At 38.3% G+C, this 20,933-nt stretch overlaps 1 protein-coding gene across 1 annotated transcript in view; it reads left to right on the top strand.

Moving 5' to 3' along the window:
- CCDC175 (coiled-coil domain containing 175) overlaps nt 1-20,933 on the top strand; it is a 69,527-nt gene that overhangs the window by 42,417 nt on the left and 6,177 nt on the right. The window contains exons 15-19 of the mRNA XM_072761666.1: nt 670-749; nt 11,327-11,479; nt 14,764-14,866; nt 18,700-18,743; nt 20,026-20,188. Coding sequence (XP_072617767.1) covers nt 670-749; nt 11,327-11,479; nt 14,764-14,866; nt 18,700-18,743; nt 20,026-20,188 — 543 coding nt within the window. The remainder of the gene's footprint in view (nt 1-669; nt 750-11,326; nt 11,480-14,763; nt 14,867-18,699; nt 18,744-20,025; nt 20,189-20,933) is intronic.

The raw sequence follows: 20,933 nt of genomic DNA, 5'->3' as shown, positions 1-20,933 counted from the left end.
GATTTACCCCAAAGATACAGATGCACTGAAACGCCAGGACACCTACACCCCAATGTTTCTAGCAGCAATGTCTGCAATAGCCAAACTGTGGAAGGAGCCTCGGTGTCCATCGAAAGACAAATGGATAAAGATGTGGTCTATGTATACAATGGAATATTACTCAGCCATTAGAAACGACAAATACCCACCATTTGCTTCAACATGGATGGAACTGGAGGGTATTATGCTGAGTGAAATAAGTCAATCGGAGAAGGACAAACATTATATGTTCTCATTCATTTGGGGAATATAAAAAATAGTGAAAGGGAATAAAGGGGAAAGGAGAAAAAATGAGTGGAAATATCAGAAAGGGAGACAGAACATGAAAGACTCCTAACTCTGGGAAACAAACTAGGGGTGGTGGAAGGGGAGGTGGGTGGGGGGTGTGGGTGACTGGGTGATGGGCACTGAGGTGGGCACTTGACGGGATGAGCACTAGGTGTTATTCTATATGTTGGCAAATTGAACACCAATAAAAAATAAATTTATATTAAAAAAAAGAAAAGCACCTGACTTCTGTTTTTTGTCATAAGCCTTGTAATAGTATATGACTTTTAAAACTAGGCACATGCCTTATTTTGATTAATTTTTAAAACTAAACACTGTGGGTATTTATTTTTTCTCTTATAGCACAAAAGCAGGAGCAGAATTTACTGAATGATTACCTTTCTCAAATGACAAGAGAATTTACAAGATATTTTAGCAACACGGTAAAGAGTCAATACATCTTTTATTAGAATACTGCTATATACAAACTGTAATACTCTGTGTGTGTGTGTGTGTGTGTGTGTGTGTGTGTATGCACACATAGACTCTAGATACAACTAACATGTAATCATGGGAAAATCTTTGGGGTAGGGGGAGCTCAGTTTTCTTAAGGTAGAGATTGGAAGATGCTTTCTAAGGTTCTTTCCAAGATCTGTTATTCTGTTAATTTCCTGTGAAGACCAGGGTAAATGCACAGAGGTTGCAGATGTGGGGAGGGAGTGGATGAAATGAGAGCAGATAAAGAGACATTTACTACCTTTTAAAAATACATACAGCCAGTAGTTAATGATAAACATGTGTGTAGAGTTGGCCAATTAAAAATAGAAGCACTTGTACACAAAAAAATAAAAATAAATAAAAATGAAACACTATTTTTTAAGATGCACTGATATCAAAAGTAACTTTCAACATGTTGTGAGTATAAGAAAGATGAAGGGGAAGAATGCTAGTAAATATATATGCAACTCTATTCTCCTAGTATGATTCCACTAGTGATTATTATACAATGACTAAAGATTATGTGATTTATAACAGTACAAATGACTAAGAATTGAATACAGAATTAGAATAAAATTCTGAAAAATCCATAAATATTGTCTTCTCCACAAGAAATCCTCCCTGAAAAAGCCTCAGTAAACTCCTCTTCCCTCTCCCCCATTTTTGCCATACAATTGTTCATATACCAAAATATATTCTATTTTATGATGTTTTCTTAACAACTTGTCTTAACTTGCTTCCCAGAGTTAATGAAAACATTTCCATGAGTCAGATTTGGAGTTTTATTTATTTTTTTATTCAAGTATAATTAACATCTAATTTGTGTTTCAATTTGCATTTCCCTGATGATGGGTGATGTTGAGTATTTTTCATATGTCTGTTGGCCACCTGAATGTCTTTTCTGGAGAAATGTCTGTTCATGTCTTTTGCCCATTTTTAAATTGGCTTACTTGTTTTTTTGGTGTTGAGTTCTATAAATTCTTTATATTTTTGGTTACTGATATGTGTATGTCAGACATATCATTTGTAAATATCTTCTCCCCTTCATTAGATTGCCTTTTAGTTTTGTTGATTATTTCCTTTGCTGTGTAGAAGCTTTTTATTTTTATATAATCCCAATGATTTGTCTTTGCTTCTGTTTCCCTTGCCTCTAGACATATCTAGAAAAATGTTGCTGTGGCTGATATCAGAAAAATTATTGCCTGTGATCTCTTCTAGAATTTTTATGATATCAGGTTTCCCATTTAGGTCTTAAATCCATTTTGAGTTTATTTCTGTGTATGATGTAAGAAAGTGGTTTAATTTCATTCTTTTGCATGTAGATGTCCAGTTTTTCCACTACTTTTTGTTGAAGAGACTGTCTATATTGCATATTCTTGCCTTCTTGTTGAAATTAATTGACCATATAATTGTGGGTTTATTTCTGAGCTCTCTGTTCTCTTCCATTTGTTTATATGTCTATTTTTGTGCCAGTACTATATTATTTTCATTACTACAGCTTTGTAGTATATCTTGAAATCTGGGATTGTGATACCACAATCTGGGATTGCGATACCTTCTTTTAAAATTTCTTTGACTATTCAAGGTCTTTTGATGTTCCATACAAATTGTTGTATTATTTGTTCTAATTCTGTGAAAAAATACTATTGGTATTTTGGTAGGGATTGCATTAAATCTGTAGATTGCTTTGGGCAGTATGAACATTTTAAAATATGTATTCTCCCCACATATGAGTACAGACTATCTTTCCATTTGTTTGTGTCATCTTCTATTTCTTTTGTCAGTGTCTTATATTCAGAGTACAAGTCTTTCACCTCCTTGGTTAAGTTTATTCCTAGGTATTTTAATATTTTTGGTGCAATTATAAATGGGAGTGTTTCCTTAATTTCTTTTTGTGCTATATCATTATTGGTATTTAGAAATGCAATAGGTTTCTATATATTGATTGTGTATCCTGCTAACTTACCAAATCCACTTATCAGTTCTAGTAGTTTTCCTGGTGGAGTCTTCAAGGTTTTCTAGAGTATCATGTCTTCTGTAACCAATGAAATTTTTACTGACCAATTTGGATACCTTTTATTTCTTTTTCTTATCTAATTGCTATGGCTCAGACTTCCATTACTATGTTGGAAAAAAATGTGAGAGTGGACATCCTTGTCTTATTCCTGGTATTAGGGAGAATGCTATTAGTTTTTCACCATTGAGTATGATGCTGTGGGGTTTTCATAAAGGCCTTTATTATGTTGAGGTATGCTCCCTCTAAATCTACTTTGTTGAAGGTTTTTTTTAAAAAAAATAAGTTTTTATTTATTCATGAGAGAGAGACAGAGACATAGGCAGAGGGAGGAAGCAGGCTTCCTGCAGGGAGCCTCATGTAGGACTCAATCCTAGGTCTCCAGGATCACACCCTGAGCCGAAGGGAGACACTCAACCACTGAGCAACCCAGGCATCTTTGTTGAAGGTTTTAATCATGAATAGATGTCATACTTTGTCAAATGCTTTTTCTGCATCTATTGAAATGATCATATGGTTTTTCTTCATTCCTTTGTTGACATGATATATTTTGTTGACTGATTTGCAAATATTCAACCACACTTGCATCCCAGGAATAAATTCCACTTTAATCCTGGTGAATAATTTTTGTAATATACTTTTGGTTCCAGTTTGCTAATATTTTGTTGAGGAGGAATTTGCATCTGTGTTTGTCAGAGATACTGGCCTGTAATTTCCTTTTTTTTTTTTTTTTGTAATGTCTTTACATGATTGTGGTATCAGAGTAATGTTGGCTTCAAAGACGGAATTGGGAAGCTTTCCTTCATCTTCTATTTTTTTGCAAACATTCTTTAAATGTTTGGTAGAATTTACCTGTGAAGCCATCTGGTCCTGGGCTTTTGTTTGTCGGGAGATTTTTGATTGCTGATTCAATTTCACTGCTGGTAATCAGTCTGTTCAAATTTTCTATTTCTTCCTGATTTAGTTTTGGGAGCTTATGTGTTTCTAGGAATGGTTCCATTTCTTCTATGTTGTCTAATTTGTTAGCATATAATTTTTCATTATTTCTCTTTTAATCTTTTGTATTTCTGTGATGTTGGTTGTGATTTCTCCTTTCATTTCTGATTTTGAGTTCTCTCTCTCTCTCTCTCTCTCTCTGTCTCTCTGTTTTATGGTGAGTCTGGCTAATGGTTTATCAATTTTGTTGACCTTTATAAAGACCAGCTCCTAACATCATTTATCTGTTCTGTTGGTTTTCTTTTTAGCTTCTATTTCATTTATTTCTGCTCTAATCTCTATTATTTCCTTCATTCTACTAGCTTTGGGCTTTGTCCATCTTTTTCTCCTTTATGTATAAAGTTAGGTTGTTTATTTGAGATTTTTCTATCTTCTTGGCATAGGTCTGTATTGCTCTAAACTTCCCTCTCAGAACAGCTTTTATTGCATCCCAAAGATTTTGGACTGTTATGTTTTCATTTTCATTTGTCTCCATGTACTTTTGTATTTCCTCTTTGATTTCTTGGTTGACCCATTCATTGTTTAGTAGCATATTAGTTAGATTCCATGTATGTATTATTTCCAGATTTTTCCATGATATCTAGTTTCATAGCATTGTGGTTGGAAAAGATGCATGGTATGATTTTAGTCTTCTTGAGTTTGTTGAGATTTGTTTTGTAGCCTAATATGTGATTCTGGGGAATGTTCCATGTGTGCTTGAAAAGGATGGGTGTTCTGCTGTTTCAGGGTGGAATATTCTGAGTATGTCTGTTAAATCCATTTGGTCCAATGTGTCCTTCAAAATCACTATTTCTTTATGGATTTTCTGTTTAGATGATCTATCTATTGATGCAAATGGAGTATTAAAGTCCCTTGTTATTATATTACTATTGTTTACTTTCTTTTTTGTTGTTGTTGTTATTAACAACAACATATTAACAAGCTGTATATTTTGATGCTCCCATGCTAGGTGCATAAGTATTTACAAGTATCTTCATGTTGGATTGTTCCCTTTATGATTATGATTCCCTTTATGATTTTTTGCCTCTTGTTACAGGGTTTGTTTTATTTTTTTTATTTTTTTTTTTTTACAGGGTTTGTTTTAAAGTGTATTTTGTCTGGTATAAGTATTACTATCCCAGCTTTCTTTTCACTTCCATTTGCATGAGAAATGCTTTCCCATCCCTTCACTTTTGATCTACATATATCTTTAGCAGTGAAATGAGTCTCTTATGGGTGGCATGTAGATGGGTCTTGTTTTTTTTACTCGTTCAATCACAATATGCCTTTTAATTAGAGTGCTTAATCCATTTACATTGAAAGTAATTATTGATAAGTATCTACTTAGTGCCATTTTGTTACTTGTTGTATGGTTGTTTTTGTTGTTCTTCTCTGTCCTTTCTCTTGCTTCTCTCATAGTTCGCTGGCTTTTTAAATGACATATTCAGATTCCTTTATCTTTATTTTTTGCATTTCTATTACAGGTTTTTGATTTGTGGTTTTCATTAGATTTATATATCTTCTTATACATATAGAAGTTTATACTAAGTTGATAGTCACTTAAGTTTGAATCTATGCTAAAAGCACTAAATTTTTACTCTCCTCCTCCCCAACATTTTAGGCATATAGTATCATACTTTATATCCTTTTATTTTGTGAATCTCTTGACTGATTTTTGTAGATATGCTTAATTTTACTGCTTTTGTTCTTCCTACTTTCTTAGTCCTGCTTATGGTCTTTCCTTTCCACTCAAAAAACCCCTTAACATTTCTTATAAGGCTGGCTTAGTAGTCAAGAGTCTCCTTTAACTTTTAATTGTCTGGAAACTTTATCTTTCCTTCTATTCTGAATGGTAGCCTTGCTGAGTATTCTTGAATGCAGGTTTTTTCCTTTTAGCACTTTGAATATATCATGCCACTCCCTTCTGTCTGTGATGTTTCTGCTTTAAAAATTGATAGGTCTATGGGGTTTCTTTGTATGTAACTGTTCCTTTCTCTTGCAACTTTAAAAATTCTCTATCACTAAATTTTGCCATTTTAATTACTGCATGTCTTGGTGTGGACCTCCATGGTTTATTTTGTTAGAGGTTCTCTGTGGCATCCTGGATCTGGATGTCTATTTCCTTCCCCAGATTAGTAATGTTTTCTGCTATTATATCTTCAAATACATTTTCTTCCCCCTTTTCTCTATCTTCTCCTGGGATCCCTATAATGTGAGCATTATCACACTTATGGTGTCATTGAGTTTCCTTTTACTACTCTTTTTTCTCTCTCTTGCTCAGCTTGATTGGTTTCCATTATTTCATCCTCCAGGTCACTGATATTTTCTTCTGCTTTCTCTGGTTTACTGATTATTTTTTATTTCATTTATTGAGTCCTTCATCTCTGATTGATTCTCTTTTACATTTTCTATCTCTTTGCTAAGGGTTTCACTGAGGTCCTGCACTCTTTTCTCAAGTCCAGTGAGTATCTTTATGGCCATTATTTTAAATTACATATCAGGCCTATTACTTATTTCCTTTTTTTTTGTGGTATTATTACTTATTTCCACTTCATTTAGCTCCCTTGCTGATTTTGTCCTGTTCTTTCATCTGTCTCCTCGTTTTGACTAACTCTGTCTGTTCCCATATGTCAGGAAAATCTGCTATGTTTCCTGTTATTAAAAGTAGTGACCTTATGAAGAAGAGGTCCTATAGTGCCCTATAGTGCAGTAGCCCCTGTTCACCAGAGATTGGTGCCTCAGGAGTGTCTCCTATATGTGTTGTGCATTCCCTACTTCTGTGGTGGTTCCTTGTTTGCCTTCAATCAAGCTCCCTGCAATGGCTCTCTCTGCCTGTTGTGGGCAGGACTTTGTGCTGTTAGTGGGCCAGTCTGGGGTTACCTTAGACTTGAGCTGAGTCAGACTAGACATTTGCCAGGGCTGTGGTAGCACTGAACTGCAAGGCACTCTCCCTGTGTTGTCCTCTGAGAAACTTTCATTGTTGAGTGGGCCTACAGTCAGACCAGATGTCTGCCCCCAGCCCACTGCTGGAACCTAAATCAGATGAATGTGTATGGTTACGGAATGGTGCTGGCCCCTGTCAGGGCTGCTTGCACATTGCCAAGCTTGTGGCATTGCTTTGGATGGACTCCCAGGAAGGGTAGGTCTACAAGAGAATGTGAATGGGTGCACATTGTTAGGAAATTGTATGTTAGTCTGCTGCAGGAGGGGACCCGTGTCCTGGAGAACTGCCAAGGGCAGATCTGCAGAAGAATGCAGGGGTGGGGAATAAAGTGCCAGCAAGGTCTCACCAGTTTGGAGAAAGGAGGTTTGAGGAAGATCATTAGGGCAGGGTGTGCTATTAGCAAGCTAGGCATAGAGGGTTCGGGCTTCACTGTCTTCTGAAGGTATCTCTGTATCTAGTTTAAGGGTCTGGGAAGGGAAATGGTGCCCATCAGCTCCTTTGTTCTTGGAGAAGCTTCCCAAAGATTCCCGGCCCTACCAGACTTGCTCTGAGAATAGTAAATAAATCTCCTTCCTGTGTACCCCAGACATTTTTTAAATTGCTACATCTCAATGGAGCTGTTTGTGGTGACTTGTCTTTAAGGGTGTGAACTCTATTTTCTCCAGCGATCCCAGGGCCCAACCCTCTGATTTTTAAAGTTCCAGGTGTTAAGCCCCACTGACTATAAGAACTCACTAAGTTGGCCCATCTGATTTTCAAAGTCAAATGTTGTGGGAATTCATCTTCCCAATGTGAGTCCCCTGGCCTGGGGTGTCTGGTGAGGGGTCTTATCCTTTCCCCTCTCTATGCCTGTGGTGTCCCTCCTATAGATTATTTTGGCTCCTGACCAGGTCTCTGCCTTTCCTATCCTTTTCAATGTGGCCTTCTGTCTGCATTTAACTGTGGAGAGTCTGTTCTGCCAGTTTTCAAGTTGTTTACTGGGTTACTTGCCCTGATGTGGGTGTTCTCTGTATGTATCTGTGGGACAAAGTGTGTTTAGGATTCTCCTATTGTGCCATGTCTTGTTGTGGTTTTGATTTGCATTTCCCTAATGATTAGTGATGCTGAGGAATTTTTCATGTGTGTGTGTTGGCCCATCTGTATGTCTTCTTTGGAAAAAATGTCTTTTCATGTTCTCTGTACATTTTTTAACTGGATTGTTTGGTGGTTTTTGGTGTTGAGTTGTATAAGTTCTTTATATATATTTTTGATATTAATCCCTTATCAGATTAATCATTTGCAAATATCTCCTCCCATTTGGTAGGTTGCCTTTGGTTTCATTAATGGTTTCCATCAGTGCAAAACCTTTTTTATTTTGATATCCCAATAGTTGATTGTTGCTTTTGTTTCCCTTGCTTAAAGAGACATATCTAGAAAAATGTTTTTATGGCTCATGGCTTGTGCCAAAGAAATTACTGCCTATGTTTTCATCTAGGAACTTTATGGTTTCCAGTCTCAAATTTAAGTCTTTAATCCATTTTGAGTTTATTTCTGTGTATAGGGTAATAAAGTGGTCCAGTTTCATTCTTTCACATATAGGTGTGCAGTTTTCCCAGCACTATTTATTTATTTTTTTAAGAGGGGGAAGGGTGGGTGGAAAGGGAGAGAGAAATCTCTCGAGCAAACTTCATGCCCAGCATGAAGCCCAACATGGGGCTTGATCCCACAGCCCTGAGATCATGACATCAGCCAAAATAAAGAGTTGGATGCTGAATGGACTGAGCCACTCCAGCACCCCTAAAAGGACTAAGTTTTTACTAACCCCCCCATATTTATGTATATGATGTCATACTTTACATTTTTAAAAATTTTGCGTATCCTTTGGCTGATTTTTATAGATATAATTGTTTTACTCCTTTTGTGCTTTATCTCCATACTAGTTTTATAACTGATTAATCTACTTTTACTCTATGTTTGCATCTACTTGTGAATTTTTTTTCCTTTCATAGTTTTCTTACTCTTTTTAAAAAAAGATTTTATTTATTCATTCATGAGAGACACAGAGAGGCAGAGACACAGGCAGAGGGAGAAGCAGGCTCTTCATGGTGAGCCCAATGTGGGACTCAGTCCCAGGACTCTGTGATCATGACTTGAGCCAAATGCAGATGCTCAACCACTGAGCCACTCAGACACCCTTTAGTTTTCTTATTCTTGATTATGGCTTTTTTTTTTTCCACTTAAAGAATTCCCTTTAACATTTCTTTGAAGGCTGGTTTAGTAATGATGAACTTCCTTTAACTTTGAGAAACTCTTTATCTCTCTTTCAATTCTGAATAATAGTCTTGCTGACTAGAGTATTCTTGGTTGCAGGTTGTTTTTTCTTTCAGCACTTTGAATATGTCATGCCACTCTTCTGGGTTGTAAAGTTTCTGCTGAAAAATCAGCTAATAGGCTTATGGGGTTTGCCTAGTATATACAGTTTTCTTTTACTGCTTTTAAAATTCTCTCTCACTCCTTTTTGTCATTTTAATTACAATGTGTAGAACTCCTTGCATTAATTCTGTTGGGTGCTCTCTCTGCCTCCTGGGTCTGGATGTCTCTTTCCTTTCTCAGATTAGGAAAAGGTTTCAGCTATTATTTCTTCAAATTTTCTGCCTCCTTCTCTCTCTCTTCTGGGATCCTTACAATGTGTATGTTATGCTTGATGACATCACTGAGTGTCCTTAACCTATCCTCATTCTCTATTATATTTTTTTCTGTTTGCTGTTCAGTGTGGCTGCTTTCCTTTACATTTGTCTTCCAGATCACTGATCTGTTCTGCATCCTCTAATCTGCTATTGATTTCCTCTAGTGCATTTTTCATTGCAGTTATTGAGTTCTTCATCTCTAGTTCTGTCTTATATTTCATATCTCTTTATTGAAGTTCTGAGATCCTTCACTCATTTCTCAAGTCTGGTGAGTATCCTTATGACCTTTACTTTGAGTTGTTTATCAGGCATATTTGTTTCATTTGGCTCTTCTGCTGTGGTTTTATCCTGTTTTTTTCATTTGGCCTTTATTTCTCTGTGTCCTCATTTTCATCTAACTCTGGCTTTTTTTTTTCTATGTATTAGAAAAGTCAGCTACATCCCTGATCTTGAAAGTAAGCACTGGCCTTATGAGAAGAGGTCCTGTAGTGGCCTGTGGTGCAATGCTCCCTGTTTACCAGATCCAGGCACTTCAGTGGCATCGCCTTTTTGGGTTGTGTGCACCCCGCTGTTGTGGCTGAATCACACTTTACCTATAGTCAAGTCAGTTGCAGTGGCCCTCTTTGCCTGCTTTATGTGCACCAGGCAGGGTTTGGTCCCTGTGCTGTTAAAGGGACATTGTGGGGCTGCTGAGGGCTTGTAGTTAGGTGATATCAACATTCAAATCAGATGCCTCCTCTCAGTCCATCTGCTGGGACTATAGTTGCACAGAGCCTTAGGGCACTGTCCTTTCCTTGTCCCCTGAGAGGCTTTGTTGGTGGGCAGGGCCAGCACTCAGACCAGATGTCTGCCGCTAGTCAGTATGTGGGGGCTGCTGGCTCAGTGCTCAGCTGGGTACTCTCACTGGGCTGCCACCCATAAGGTTCAGCTGCTGGGACTGGGGACACACTGGCATGTGTGATATCTTCCTCTCCCCAGGGTAGAAGTCACTTTGGGGGGATGCCTTTGGTGCATGGCAGGTTGGAGTGTGCCTGTCTGCAGGGGAATGCAGGGGCAGGGCACTAATTGTCAACAAGATAGGTGGAAAGCATTCATACTGTTTCCTGCAAGTGTCTGGCCAACTAGGTTGGGGCTAAGCAGGGAGGAAGAGAAATGGCAACCACGACACTTTTGTTCTATGATGGTCTCCTAAGGATCCCTCCAACATACATTCTGAGATTAGTAAATAAATCTTCCTGTATACTCCGGGTGCTTTCAAACAGCTGCTTCTATGCTGTGTCTCAGCAGGGTTATTTGTTACGCTGGCTCCTTAAGGGTGAGGATTCAGTTTCCTCTTATCCTTCAGCTCACCTAGAGCTAAGCCTACTGATTTTTAAAGTACCAGAATTAAGCCCTGCTGATTGTAAAGACTCATGAAGTTAAGCCCCACTGGTTTTCAAAGTTAAATGTTATGGAGCCTTTTCTTGTTAGTGTGGGTCCCTCATGACTGGGGTGCTTGGCTTGAGGTCTGATTTTCTGGCTTCTTGTGGTGATCTACTGTTTGTGGATTAGTTTTGTTGGGACTTAGGTTCCTAACCATGTCTCTGCCATTCCTACCCTTTTCAATGTGGCCACCTCTCTGTGAAAGCCTGTTTCTGCTAGTCCTTGGGTCACTTTCAAAGATAGTTATGCAGATATGGCTGTTATCTCAGTGTGTCCATGGGTTGAGATGAGCTCAGGAGCCTCCTACTCTACCACCTTCCCAGAAGCAAATCAACTCTAGAGTTTTAAATATCAAGTTTTCCTAAGGGAAGGTATACATAGCCTCTGATGATGATTCAGAAATTCAAAATAACCCCTCTCTGAATGTGGTTCAGGCAACCTAATACACTGGTGCCCTGCTTATTTAACTCTGAGATAATTGTGGATTTTATGTTTGAGCAGGAAAAAGTGAAGCAGGAACTCAAACACTTACGAGATCAAGAAAGCCAGAAGATTAAAAGTCATTATGAAACTCTAAAGAACTTAGAAAATGAAATATATGTGCATGACTTAAAAGTAGATGCTTTGCTCCTGGAAAATGAAAGATTAAGAAAAGTAAGTTCAAGAGCATTTCACTTTGCATGATGATTTTGATTGATTGCCTAGATCTATACTAGTTAGAAAAGATTATAACAAGACTAAAGTATATATAAAACAGTGCACAAATCATAGGCGAAACAAATGATAAACACACATGGGTAACCAGCACCCAGATTAAGAAACAAAGTATTAACCATGTCTAGATACCTTCTTTGTCCTTTCTTTTTTTTTTAATTTTTATTTATTTATTCATGAGAGACACACAGAGAGAGAGGCAGAGACACAGGCAGAGAGAGAAGCAGGCTCCATGCAGGAAGCCCGATGTGGGACTCGATCCCAGGACTCCAGAATCAGGCCCTGGGCTACAGGCGGCGCTAAACCGCTGAGCCACCGGAGCTGCCCTTCTTTGTCATCTCTTGTCACTAACTTCCCCAAAGGTAAAGTAACAGTATCTTGGCTTCTGACACCAAAGACAAGTTTTTTATGTTTCTGAACCTTATAAGTATGGAATGATACAATATGCGCTCTTGCTCAATACTTTGTTTGCAAGGTACATCTTTATTATATTGAATACAGTTATGGCTTGATCAGCCTTAGTGCTGTATAGTATTCAAGTGGTTCAAGTGTATGACTATACTACAATTTATATGCTCTATTGATGGGAGCTTAGAGAGTTTCTAACTGGGATTATTACTAATAGTATTGCCATGAACAGTCTAGTACCTGTGTTTTTGAGGAACACATGTACATATTTCTCTTGGGTCTACCCCTCAAGTCAAATGGCAGAGCCATAAGGATGTGGACTATCCACTAGTGCGCAGTGCCGTCTGCCAAAGCAGTTACAGAAATTGCCACCCCCAGCATGGTATGTGAGAACACCACTGGTTCCACATTCTCACCAAACTTTGTTTTTGTTGTTGTTTTTTTCCACTTAACTATTCTGGAGAGTGTATAATGGTGTCCTGTTGTGTTTTTTTCTTTTTTTCTTTTTTAATTTAAATTCAATTTGCCAACTTTTTTCCTTTTTTAAATTTAAATTTAATTAGCTGACATATAGTACATCCTGAACCATCATGGTTTTAATTTGCATTTTCCTGATAATCAATGAAGCATCTATTCATTTGTTGATGGCCTCTTTGTGAAGTACCTGCTCAAGGTTTTTTGCCCATTTAAAAAATTTCTGTTTTGTCTGTTTGATTGTATCTTAGTTTTTTCAATAAACCACAATGAGTGACCTTGAGGAAGGTTCTCTATCATTGTGTCCCTAGCGTTTTGCCTAATGGCTCATGTGGAAAAGGGATTCAGTCCCATCTGATGCTTACAGTAACCTTTAATGTGGATAATATATTACGTCCCTTTTAGAGATAAGGAAACTAAGGCTCTACATTTTTAAAATAATTTTTAGGGATCCCTGGGTGGAGCAGCGGTTTGGCGCCTGCCTTTGGCCCAGGGCGCGATCCTGGAGACCGGGGATCGAATCCCACGTCGGGCTCCCGGTGCATGGAGCCTGCTTCTCCCTCTGCCTATGTCTCTGCCTCTCTCTCTCTCTCTGTGACTATCATAAATAAATAAATAAAAATTTAAAAAATAATAATAATAATTTTTAATAGCTAGAAAAATAAAAACAGTCTCACGGCAATAAGACTCTAAGGGAAAAATCCTTTTACCAGCCTAGGTACTCTTTTTTGTAAGTCAAATGGCAATGGTTATCTACCAATGTCATGTGTTTCAGTAGAATTAAAATGGCATAAGAAGTGCTAATGTACTTTGAAAAGGTAAATGTGCTCCAGAGCTCAGGTACCAGCATCACTAACCGACACACATGTAATACATCTTCATCCTTCTAGCCCTTGAAACAGTCTTAATAATCTATCCATGGAAATATTCCACAGTTTTGTCTTTCTATCAAGATAATATAGACTATGTATTAAAATACTTAGAATTTTTATTGCTACTTTGGTAATGGATAAGCAAATAGGTATATGAAAACCTAATTCTAAAAGTTCTGTTTTCTAATTTATGTCCATCTACTAGGTCCTGAATGACGCTGTGCTATTATCTTATTCCCTCACTACTCTGTTCTGCTGATTACATCCCTTCTCTCAGCAGGCATGTTAAGCACCCACTGAGTCCTGAGGCTTGGGAAAGGTGCAGTGAATACACAGATGACTAAGATATTGCCCCCAGTCCTTAGGAAGCTCATCATCTAGCTGAGGAAATGAGTGAATGAATAGATACATTACAATTCATTATGTGTACACATTTGAGAGTTATGGGAAACCAGCTGAACCAGGCAAATCTACAGTGATCCACATTCAAAGAGGGGTAGGAAAGATGACTTGGACTTGGCTTATTTATAGGAGTTTTCATGCTGGTTACCTCAAAACCAGCCAATAAGCCATACAGACTGACACAAGATCAAGGCTGCATGAGCAGACCCTATAACATACCTATTAACAGTTCTATGTCTCCTGTGGTACTAGATGCAATTTCTTTTTTTTTAAAGATTTTATTTATTTATTCATGAGAGAGACACAGAGAGAGGCAGAGACATAGGCAGAAGGAGAAGCAGACTCCCTGCAGGGAGCCCAATGCAGGACTCGATCCCAGGACCCCAGGATCACGACCTGAACCAAAGGCAGATGCTCAACCACTGAGCCACCGAGGTGCCCCTAGATGCAACTTCTAAGATTTATTTTTATCAGTAATTTTTGGTATCTGACTGTTTCTCTCTTGAAACTGGGCCAGTGCCAAGTTTATATCAAAGCCCATGCTTTCATTGTTCCCAGAGACTTTAGCATTCCTGAACATTGGGTGGTCAGAACAGAAAGCAATGACTTTAATACCTAAACCACTTCTACCACCATCACCCAACCCAGTGAAACATCTGAATAGGATGAACAATTCTGTGGGGTCTCCAGATTCGATGAATCCTCTCTTGGAAGTCTTATGCCGAATTCCTCATCTGGAAGCATTGCTGCCTTGGCACATTTACTGCACACATGTTTTGCATATAGAACAGTTTTTTTTGCATGTGGGCACAATGCATTTAGGCAGAATATCTTTTAATTTCTTTTGTGGCATATTATATTCAGAATGCCCTGTTTAATTGGGTGCTTAAATATTTACTGGGAAGTTTGATCCTTTATCACCTTTACTAGAATGTAAGCTTGACAAGGGCCCTGCTCACCACTGTTAGCCTTGTAGTGAGAGCAGTCAGTGTGTGCCAAATGACTGCATGCATAATTAATCTATGGCAACTAAACTGGTTGAAGCAATCACATGCTTTTTGTTTCCAGTATATTGCATACATGAAGAAAAAGATAGAGCAATATAAAAAGAGAGAAGAAGATCTCAAGTCCACGTCAGGTGACCTGTCTTGTCAATTGACAGCTCATCAGAGTAAGTAATGTGTCATGAGTGATCTGTACATATAAAAAAAAAAATTTGTTTAAATAAATTTTACTGACTTGCATATGATAAAATGAACCCATCTTAAGTTCAATGAGTTTTGATAAATGTACATACCACTGTAACCACTGCCACTTCAAGCAAGATAGAGAACATTTTTTTCCCTGAATAATTTCCCTTGTGTACCTTTTTAGTTGATTTCCTACCCTACCTCCACTGCCTGGAAACCATTGATCTGCTTCCTTTCTTTTTCTTTTTTAAGATTTTATTTATTTATTCATGAAAGACAGAGAGAGAGAGAGAGAGAGAGAGAGAGAGAGGCAGAGACATAGGCAGAGGGAGAAGCAGGGCCCACGCAGAGAACCCAATGTGGAACTCCATCCCAGGACTCCAGGATCACGCCCTGGGCCAAAGGCAGATGCTCAACCACTGAGCCACCCAGGGATCCCCCACTTCCTTTCTTTTTTTAGAATTCATTCTCTATCTCTTTCTTTCTTTTTATCTATCTATCTATCTATCTATCTATCTATCTATCTATATCTATCTATCTATGTATCTATGTGTCTATCTATCGGAGAGAGTGTAAGAGCAGGGGGAGGAGACAAGGGGAAGGAAGGAAGAGGGAGAAAGAATCTCAAGCAGACTCCATGCTGAGCATGGAGCCCAATGTGGGGCTTGATCTCATAACCCTGAGATCATAGCCTGAGGTGAAACCAAGAGTGGGAGCTTAACCGACTGAGTCGCCCAGGTGCCCTGCTCTGCTTCTGTCACTAAGGATTAGATAAAAATGGAATGATGGAATAATACACACATTTTTCTATTTGGCTTCTTGTACTGAGCAAATTTTTTTAGATCCATTCATGCTGTTGTATGTATTATTTTTTTGCCCCTTTCTATAGCTGTATATTAATATTCCATTATGTAGACATATCGTATTTTGTTTATTCACCATTTGAAGGACATTTGAATTGTTTCCATTTTTTTGGTTACTATTTGCTTACATGTGTTTTTGTGAATATTTGTTTTCATTTCTCTTGGGTAAATACTGAGGAGTGGAATTGCTGGGGTATATGGTTAGTGTATGTTTAACTTTATAAGAAACTGCCAAAATAGTTTGCCAGAGTAGTTGCGCAAATTCATCATCCCACTGGCACTGAGGTACTCCACATTCACACCAACATTTAAAATTGCCAAAACAGGGGGCAGCCCCACTGGCGCGGCGGTTTAGCGCGGCCTTCAGCCCAGGGCCTGATCCTGGAGACCCGGGATGGAGCCCCACGTCAGGCTCCCTGCATGGAGCCTGCTTCTCCCTCTGCCTGTGTCTCTGCCTCTCTTTCTCTTTGTTTCTCTCACGAATAAATAAATAAAATCTTTAAAAAAAGAAATAAAAATAAAAAAATAAATTGCCAAAACAGGGAGCACTGGGGGTGGCTCAGTTGTTGAGTGTCTGTCTGCCTTTGGCTCAGATCATGATTCCAGGGTTCTGGAATCGAGTCTTGCATCAAGTTCCCTGAAGGGAGCCGGCTTCTCCCTCTGCCTCTGTCTCTCTTTCTGTGTCTCTCATGAATAAATAAATAAAATCTTTAAAAAATAAAAAACATAAAATTGTCAAAACACTTAAAATTGTTAACATAATGGGATTTCATTGTGGTTTTTATTTGCATTTCTCCGGTGACTGATGTGTTGAGTATTTTTTCATGTGCTTCTTGGCCACTTGTATACCATCCTTTGTGAAGTATCTTGAACCAATTATGTATTGTGGCATAACAAATATTATAGATCATTTGCTTTGCTCTTAAATTGGTAATTTGGTCAGACTCTGGTGGAGACTACTTATGTCTGCTCCACGTGATATCAGCTGGGGCAACTTGACAGCTGAGGGTAATTCAGCAGCTGGGAACTGGAATCATCTGAAGACAATCCGCTCATTCATTGTGTCTGGTGTCACTGTTACCTGTCAGCCAGAGTCTCCATGTAGTTGCTTGGCCTGCTGTATTCAAAAGCTAGCATCCGAGGTACAAGGTGGAGGGGGACACAGATACACCACCACTAGTGGGAGGGGTGTCAGCATCACGTTATGGGAAGAGCATGTGGAATGGAATATATTGTGGGGCCATCTCCAGAAAATATACTCTGCCGTATTCCTGTTCAAATCTTTCGCTCATTACTTTGTGTTGTTTGTGTTGTTGAGTTAAAGTCTGTGTATTCTGGAAATGAGTCTTCTTTCAATATGAGGCTTGACTTCTCATTTTCTTAATATTGTCCTGAAAAAAGCAGAAGTTTTCCATGTGGATAAAGTCTGCTTTATCTCTTTCATTTTTTCAGGGCAGTCCTTTGTGTGTCCTAAGGACTTTTTTCCCTAAGCCATGTTCTCAAAGATATTCTCCTATGTTTTCTTTGAGTTTTTAGTTTTAGTTTTTATGTCTAGATCTCCAATTCAAGGTCACATTTTCAAATAGTATGAGGTAAGAGTTGAATTTCATGTTTTCTCTTACGTATGTCCAATTGTTCTAGTACCATTTTTAGCATTGTACTATCCCAATGACTTTTTCAAAAATCAATTTTATGTGTTTCTTATTCTAATTTTACACTAATACCACACTGTCCTGATTACTGTAATTTCACAGTTAGCCTGGAAATCAGGTAATGTAAATTCTCCACACTTGTGCTCCTCTCAGAATTATTTTGCTGATTATAAGTTCTTTTGATTTTCATCTAATTTTTAGAATCAGCTTATTAATCTATAATTGCACTCACCTGCTGGGGTCTTAACTGGGTTTGTGTTGAATCTGTAAATCAATCTGAGAATTGACATCTTAACAATATTAAGTCTTCCAATCCAAGAACACGGTATATAGCTCCATTTATTTAGAACTTGTTTTTCTCAGCAAGATTTTGCAGCTTTTACGTGTTGTATTAGGGGCCCTCAAGACCATAAGCTCAATGATTAGCTAGGATTCAGTAGGCTCAAGTTTTTATGGTTATTGTCCATGACTGTGAAGGATATGGAATAAAACCAGCAAAAGGAAAAGGTGCGTGGGGCAAAATGTGGAGGAAACCAGATGCAAAATTGCAGGTGTTGTCACCTAATGTAGTTGCACAGATGTACTTAATTTCCCCAGTAATGATGTGTGACAAAGTGGTGCCCAGCAGGGGCACTCGGGCTTGGGCATCCAAGGTACTTCCTAGAGCTGTTGGTCATGAAGGTGTGCAGTGCCTGTGAGACCTCAGGATGCTCACATGGTGTTTCTCCTTTATGCTGTTAGGATGATAAATTGCACTGATTCATTTTTGAATGTTAAGCCAATCTCAGAGAAAACCTGCTTGTTCGAAACCTATTATTCTTTTATATATTGCTGAATTCAATTTGCTAATCTTTGTACAGATTTTTTTCATCTGTGTACAGCCTGCCTTGTTCTACTTGCACTTAGGTCTGGAAAGTGCCCCCAGCAGAAAGCTGAGTGATCACAAGGCTTGCCTCATTTGCCCCCCTTCTTTTAGGTATCACAGTCCTGTGCTGCCCATTCTCCAGTGTCTGCAAACTGGATATTAAAACAGATATGTTCAGGGTGCCTGGCTGGCTCAGTCAGTAGAACATGTGACTTGTGATCTCAGGGTGCTAGTTCAAGCCCCATATGGGGCATGAAGCCTTTAATATTTTTTCTCCTTATTTAGAGTGGGAGGGCAAGTCTGATCCAGTTATTCTGTCATTTTGGAAGTAGAAATGTTTAGATAAACGTAATTTTGGAAAACCAGTGTTTTTTTTTTATAAAAATTTTCACATTATTTCTGTAACCTTTGCATTTTAAAAATCTTTATTGTAGCACAGTATTTGGATTTGTGGGCTGAATTTCAGACTACAGTTAAGGTAAGCTTTTTTGTGCTGCCTCTATGAATATATTTCTAAAAAATATTCACCTACCTAATAAGTTGTGTGTGTGTGTGTATACACATGCGCCTGCTTAAGGTAGGAGGTCAGGACTGAGGGAGAGTGACAGTCCTACTATGATCATATCTTAAAATGTATGCTTTATGTTGTTAAAAAAAAATTCAACTAAGTGATTTTTAGAATATTTTACTGACTTTATTCAATGATTCATGAATCCAGCAGCAACCAAGCTAGCAGGTGAAAAGGTGCTCTGAAGAGCTATACAAAACAGAAGACTTTTATAGGCAGAAGGGAGCAGGAACAGAGAAGCTATACTAATAAGCAAAAAAAGCAGATTGGTTATTGCAGGATTACTTTCCTTTAGGGGATGGCAGGGGTCCATTAGGCAGATTACCTAATGTGCTATTTAGGTGATTCCTGACTGGCTGGTGTAAGATTCCATTTCCAAGAAAGCCAAAACTGTAGTTAAATTAATTCTCAGTTTGGTAATGTGAGGCCTAGCATATGTGACTCCATTTGGGGCTGTTGTCTTATTTTTAGGGGTGCCAAATGTCACTATGAAATCTTAATCCTTTGGGAAATTGTCTTCCTACTTTTTACCAATTTGGTTAAAGGGAATGACCCTCCCTCCCCCTGCAAATACAAATTGAACACGAACTATTGTAGGACAAAGTTGTCAGGTTTGAAGTCCATCTGTCCTCCAGGTTTTACCAGCCCTGCTGCCTCTCCACCTCTCTCTGCTATAAAGGCTGGTTGGTAGGCTGGGGTTGAAATCCTGGCTTACCCACTTTCTAAGTATTTAAAGTACACCCAGAATCCTTGCTTAGCCTGTTTAACATTTTTCAGATGAAGCTCCCGAGGCTCAGAGTTTAAATAACTTTGCCCAAGACCAAACAGTTAATGAACTTATGGGCATTGAAAACTCAGATCCAGCCTGGTTCCAAAGTTCTTTCTCTTAAACTGTAAGCCATGCTGAATATGCTCTGCAATTCTGGGCTGCTCTGAAGGTGAGCTGGCTTTTATGCCACCATCCTACCCAGTTATAAGAGTGCAGTGAGGATTCCATTAAATTGTCTCATTTGCTAATCTACTTTTCTGAGATCTTCTATAGAACTTTGTGAATGTGCTATGTATGCTTATTTTGCATGAGTAATGCCATTTTGCATATATATTTTTGTCTTGGACACGATTCACTCAGAATGTTTTTATTTTTCTGGTTGGAATTTATATTCACACACTCCAAAATTTTATTTTTTTAAAGGAATTGGTAAACTGTGGTGGTGAGACTTTGCAAGAAATAAAAAACCTAACAGAGAAGCTAAATGAAAGAGATGAAAACATTGAACGTATCAGCATTTGGCTACAAGGGAATCTTGAAGAGCTGCATTCTCTTATGGAACAGGAATTGAAAGTGGACCTCCCTAGTAAGTAACATCTCAAAAGCTTTGAGTAACAAAGAACCTCTTGTTATTTTACTGTAACCAGTAATATCAAAAAAGCATTTTAAAAAAAGCTAACCAAATAACCTTATCATCTCTAATAATTCATCCTCAATTAATGTTGCATTCACCTAAACACTAATTCTCATTTGTGGGGTTGAATGTGGTAATGCAGCAGTGTTGGACAACTCTCCCTTCCACCAACATGAGTTTCCTAAATAACCAAATTTTAATTTCTTTGTGGTTTTTTTGAAACTGTTATTTTGCACATTTCCAAAGAAGTCTTTTTAAAGCCTTTTATGCACCTCCTCATCTTCTTAAAAGAAGCTTTGGAACATAATTTTACCTTTTCTTCTTGAGCTTAGTTTAGTACTAAAAACAGGAACTATTAGGATTCCTGGGTGGCTCAGTCAGTTGGGCATCAGACTCATTTCAGCTCAGGTTGTGGTCTCCAGGTTGTGGAGCTCCACACTGGGCATGGAGCCTCCTTGGGACTCTCCCTTTCCCCTCTCTACACCCCCACTGCTCACATGCACATGCTCACTCTTCTAAACCAATCAACCAACAAAACCCCAGGTACTATTGCCTTCTCTGAAAATCTAGTGATAGTGATGCCTTCTGGGGCTTCTGTAATATAACACATCCTTTATGACATGATTGCCTTATGAGCAGTCCAGTTTCTTCAGAGGGTTATCAACTTCATCCTCAATTTTTACTTAAATGTCATGTT

This window comes from Vulpes vulpes, chromosome 6, assembly GCF_048418805.1.
Source record: "Vulpes vulpes isolate BD-2025 chromosome 6, VulVul3, whole genome shotgun sequence".
NCBI lineage: Eukaryota > Metazoa > Chordata > Mammalia > Carnivora > Canidae > Vulpes > Vulpes vulpes.
The sequence above is the reverse complement of the archived record's forward strand: the minus strand, read 5'-3'. Positions and strand labels throughout refer to the sequence as shown.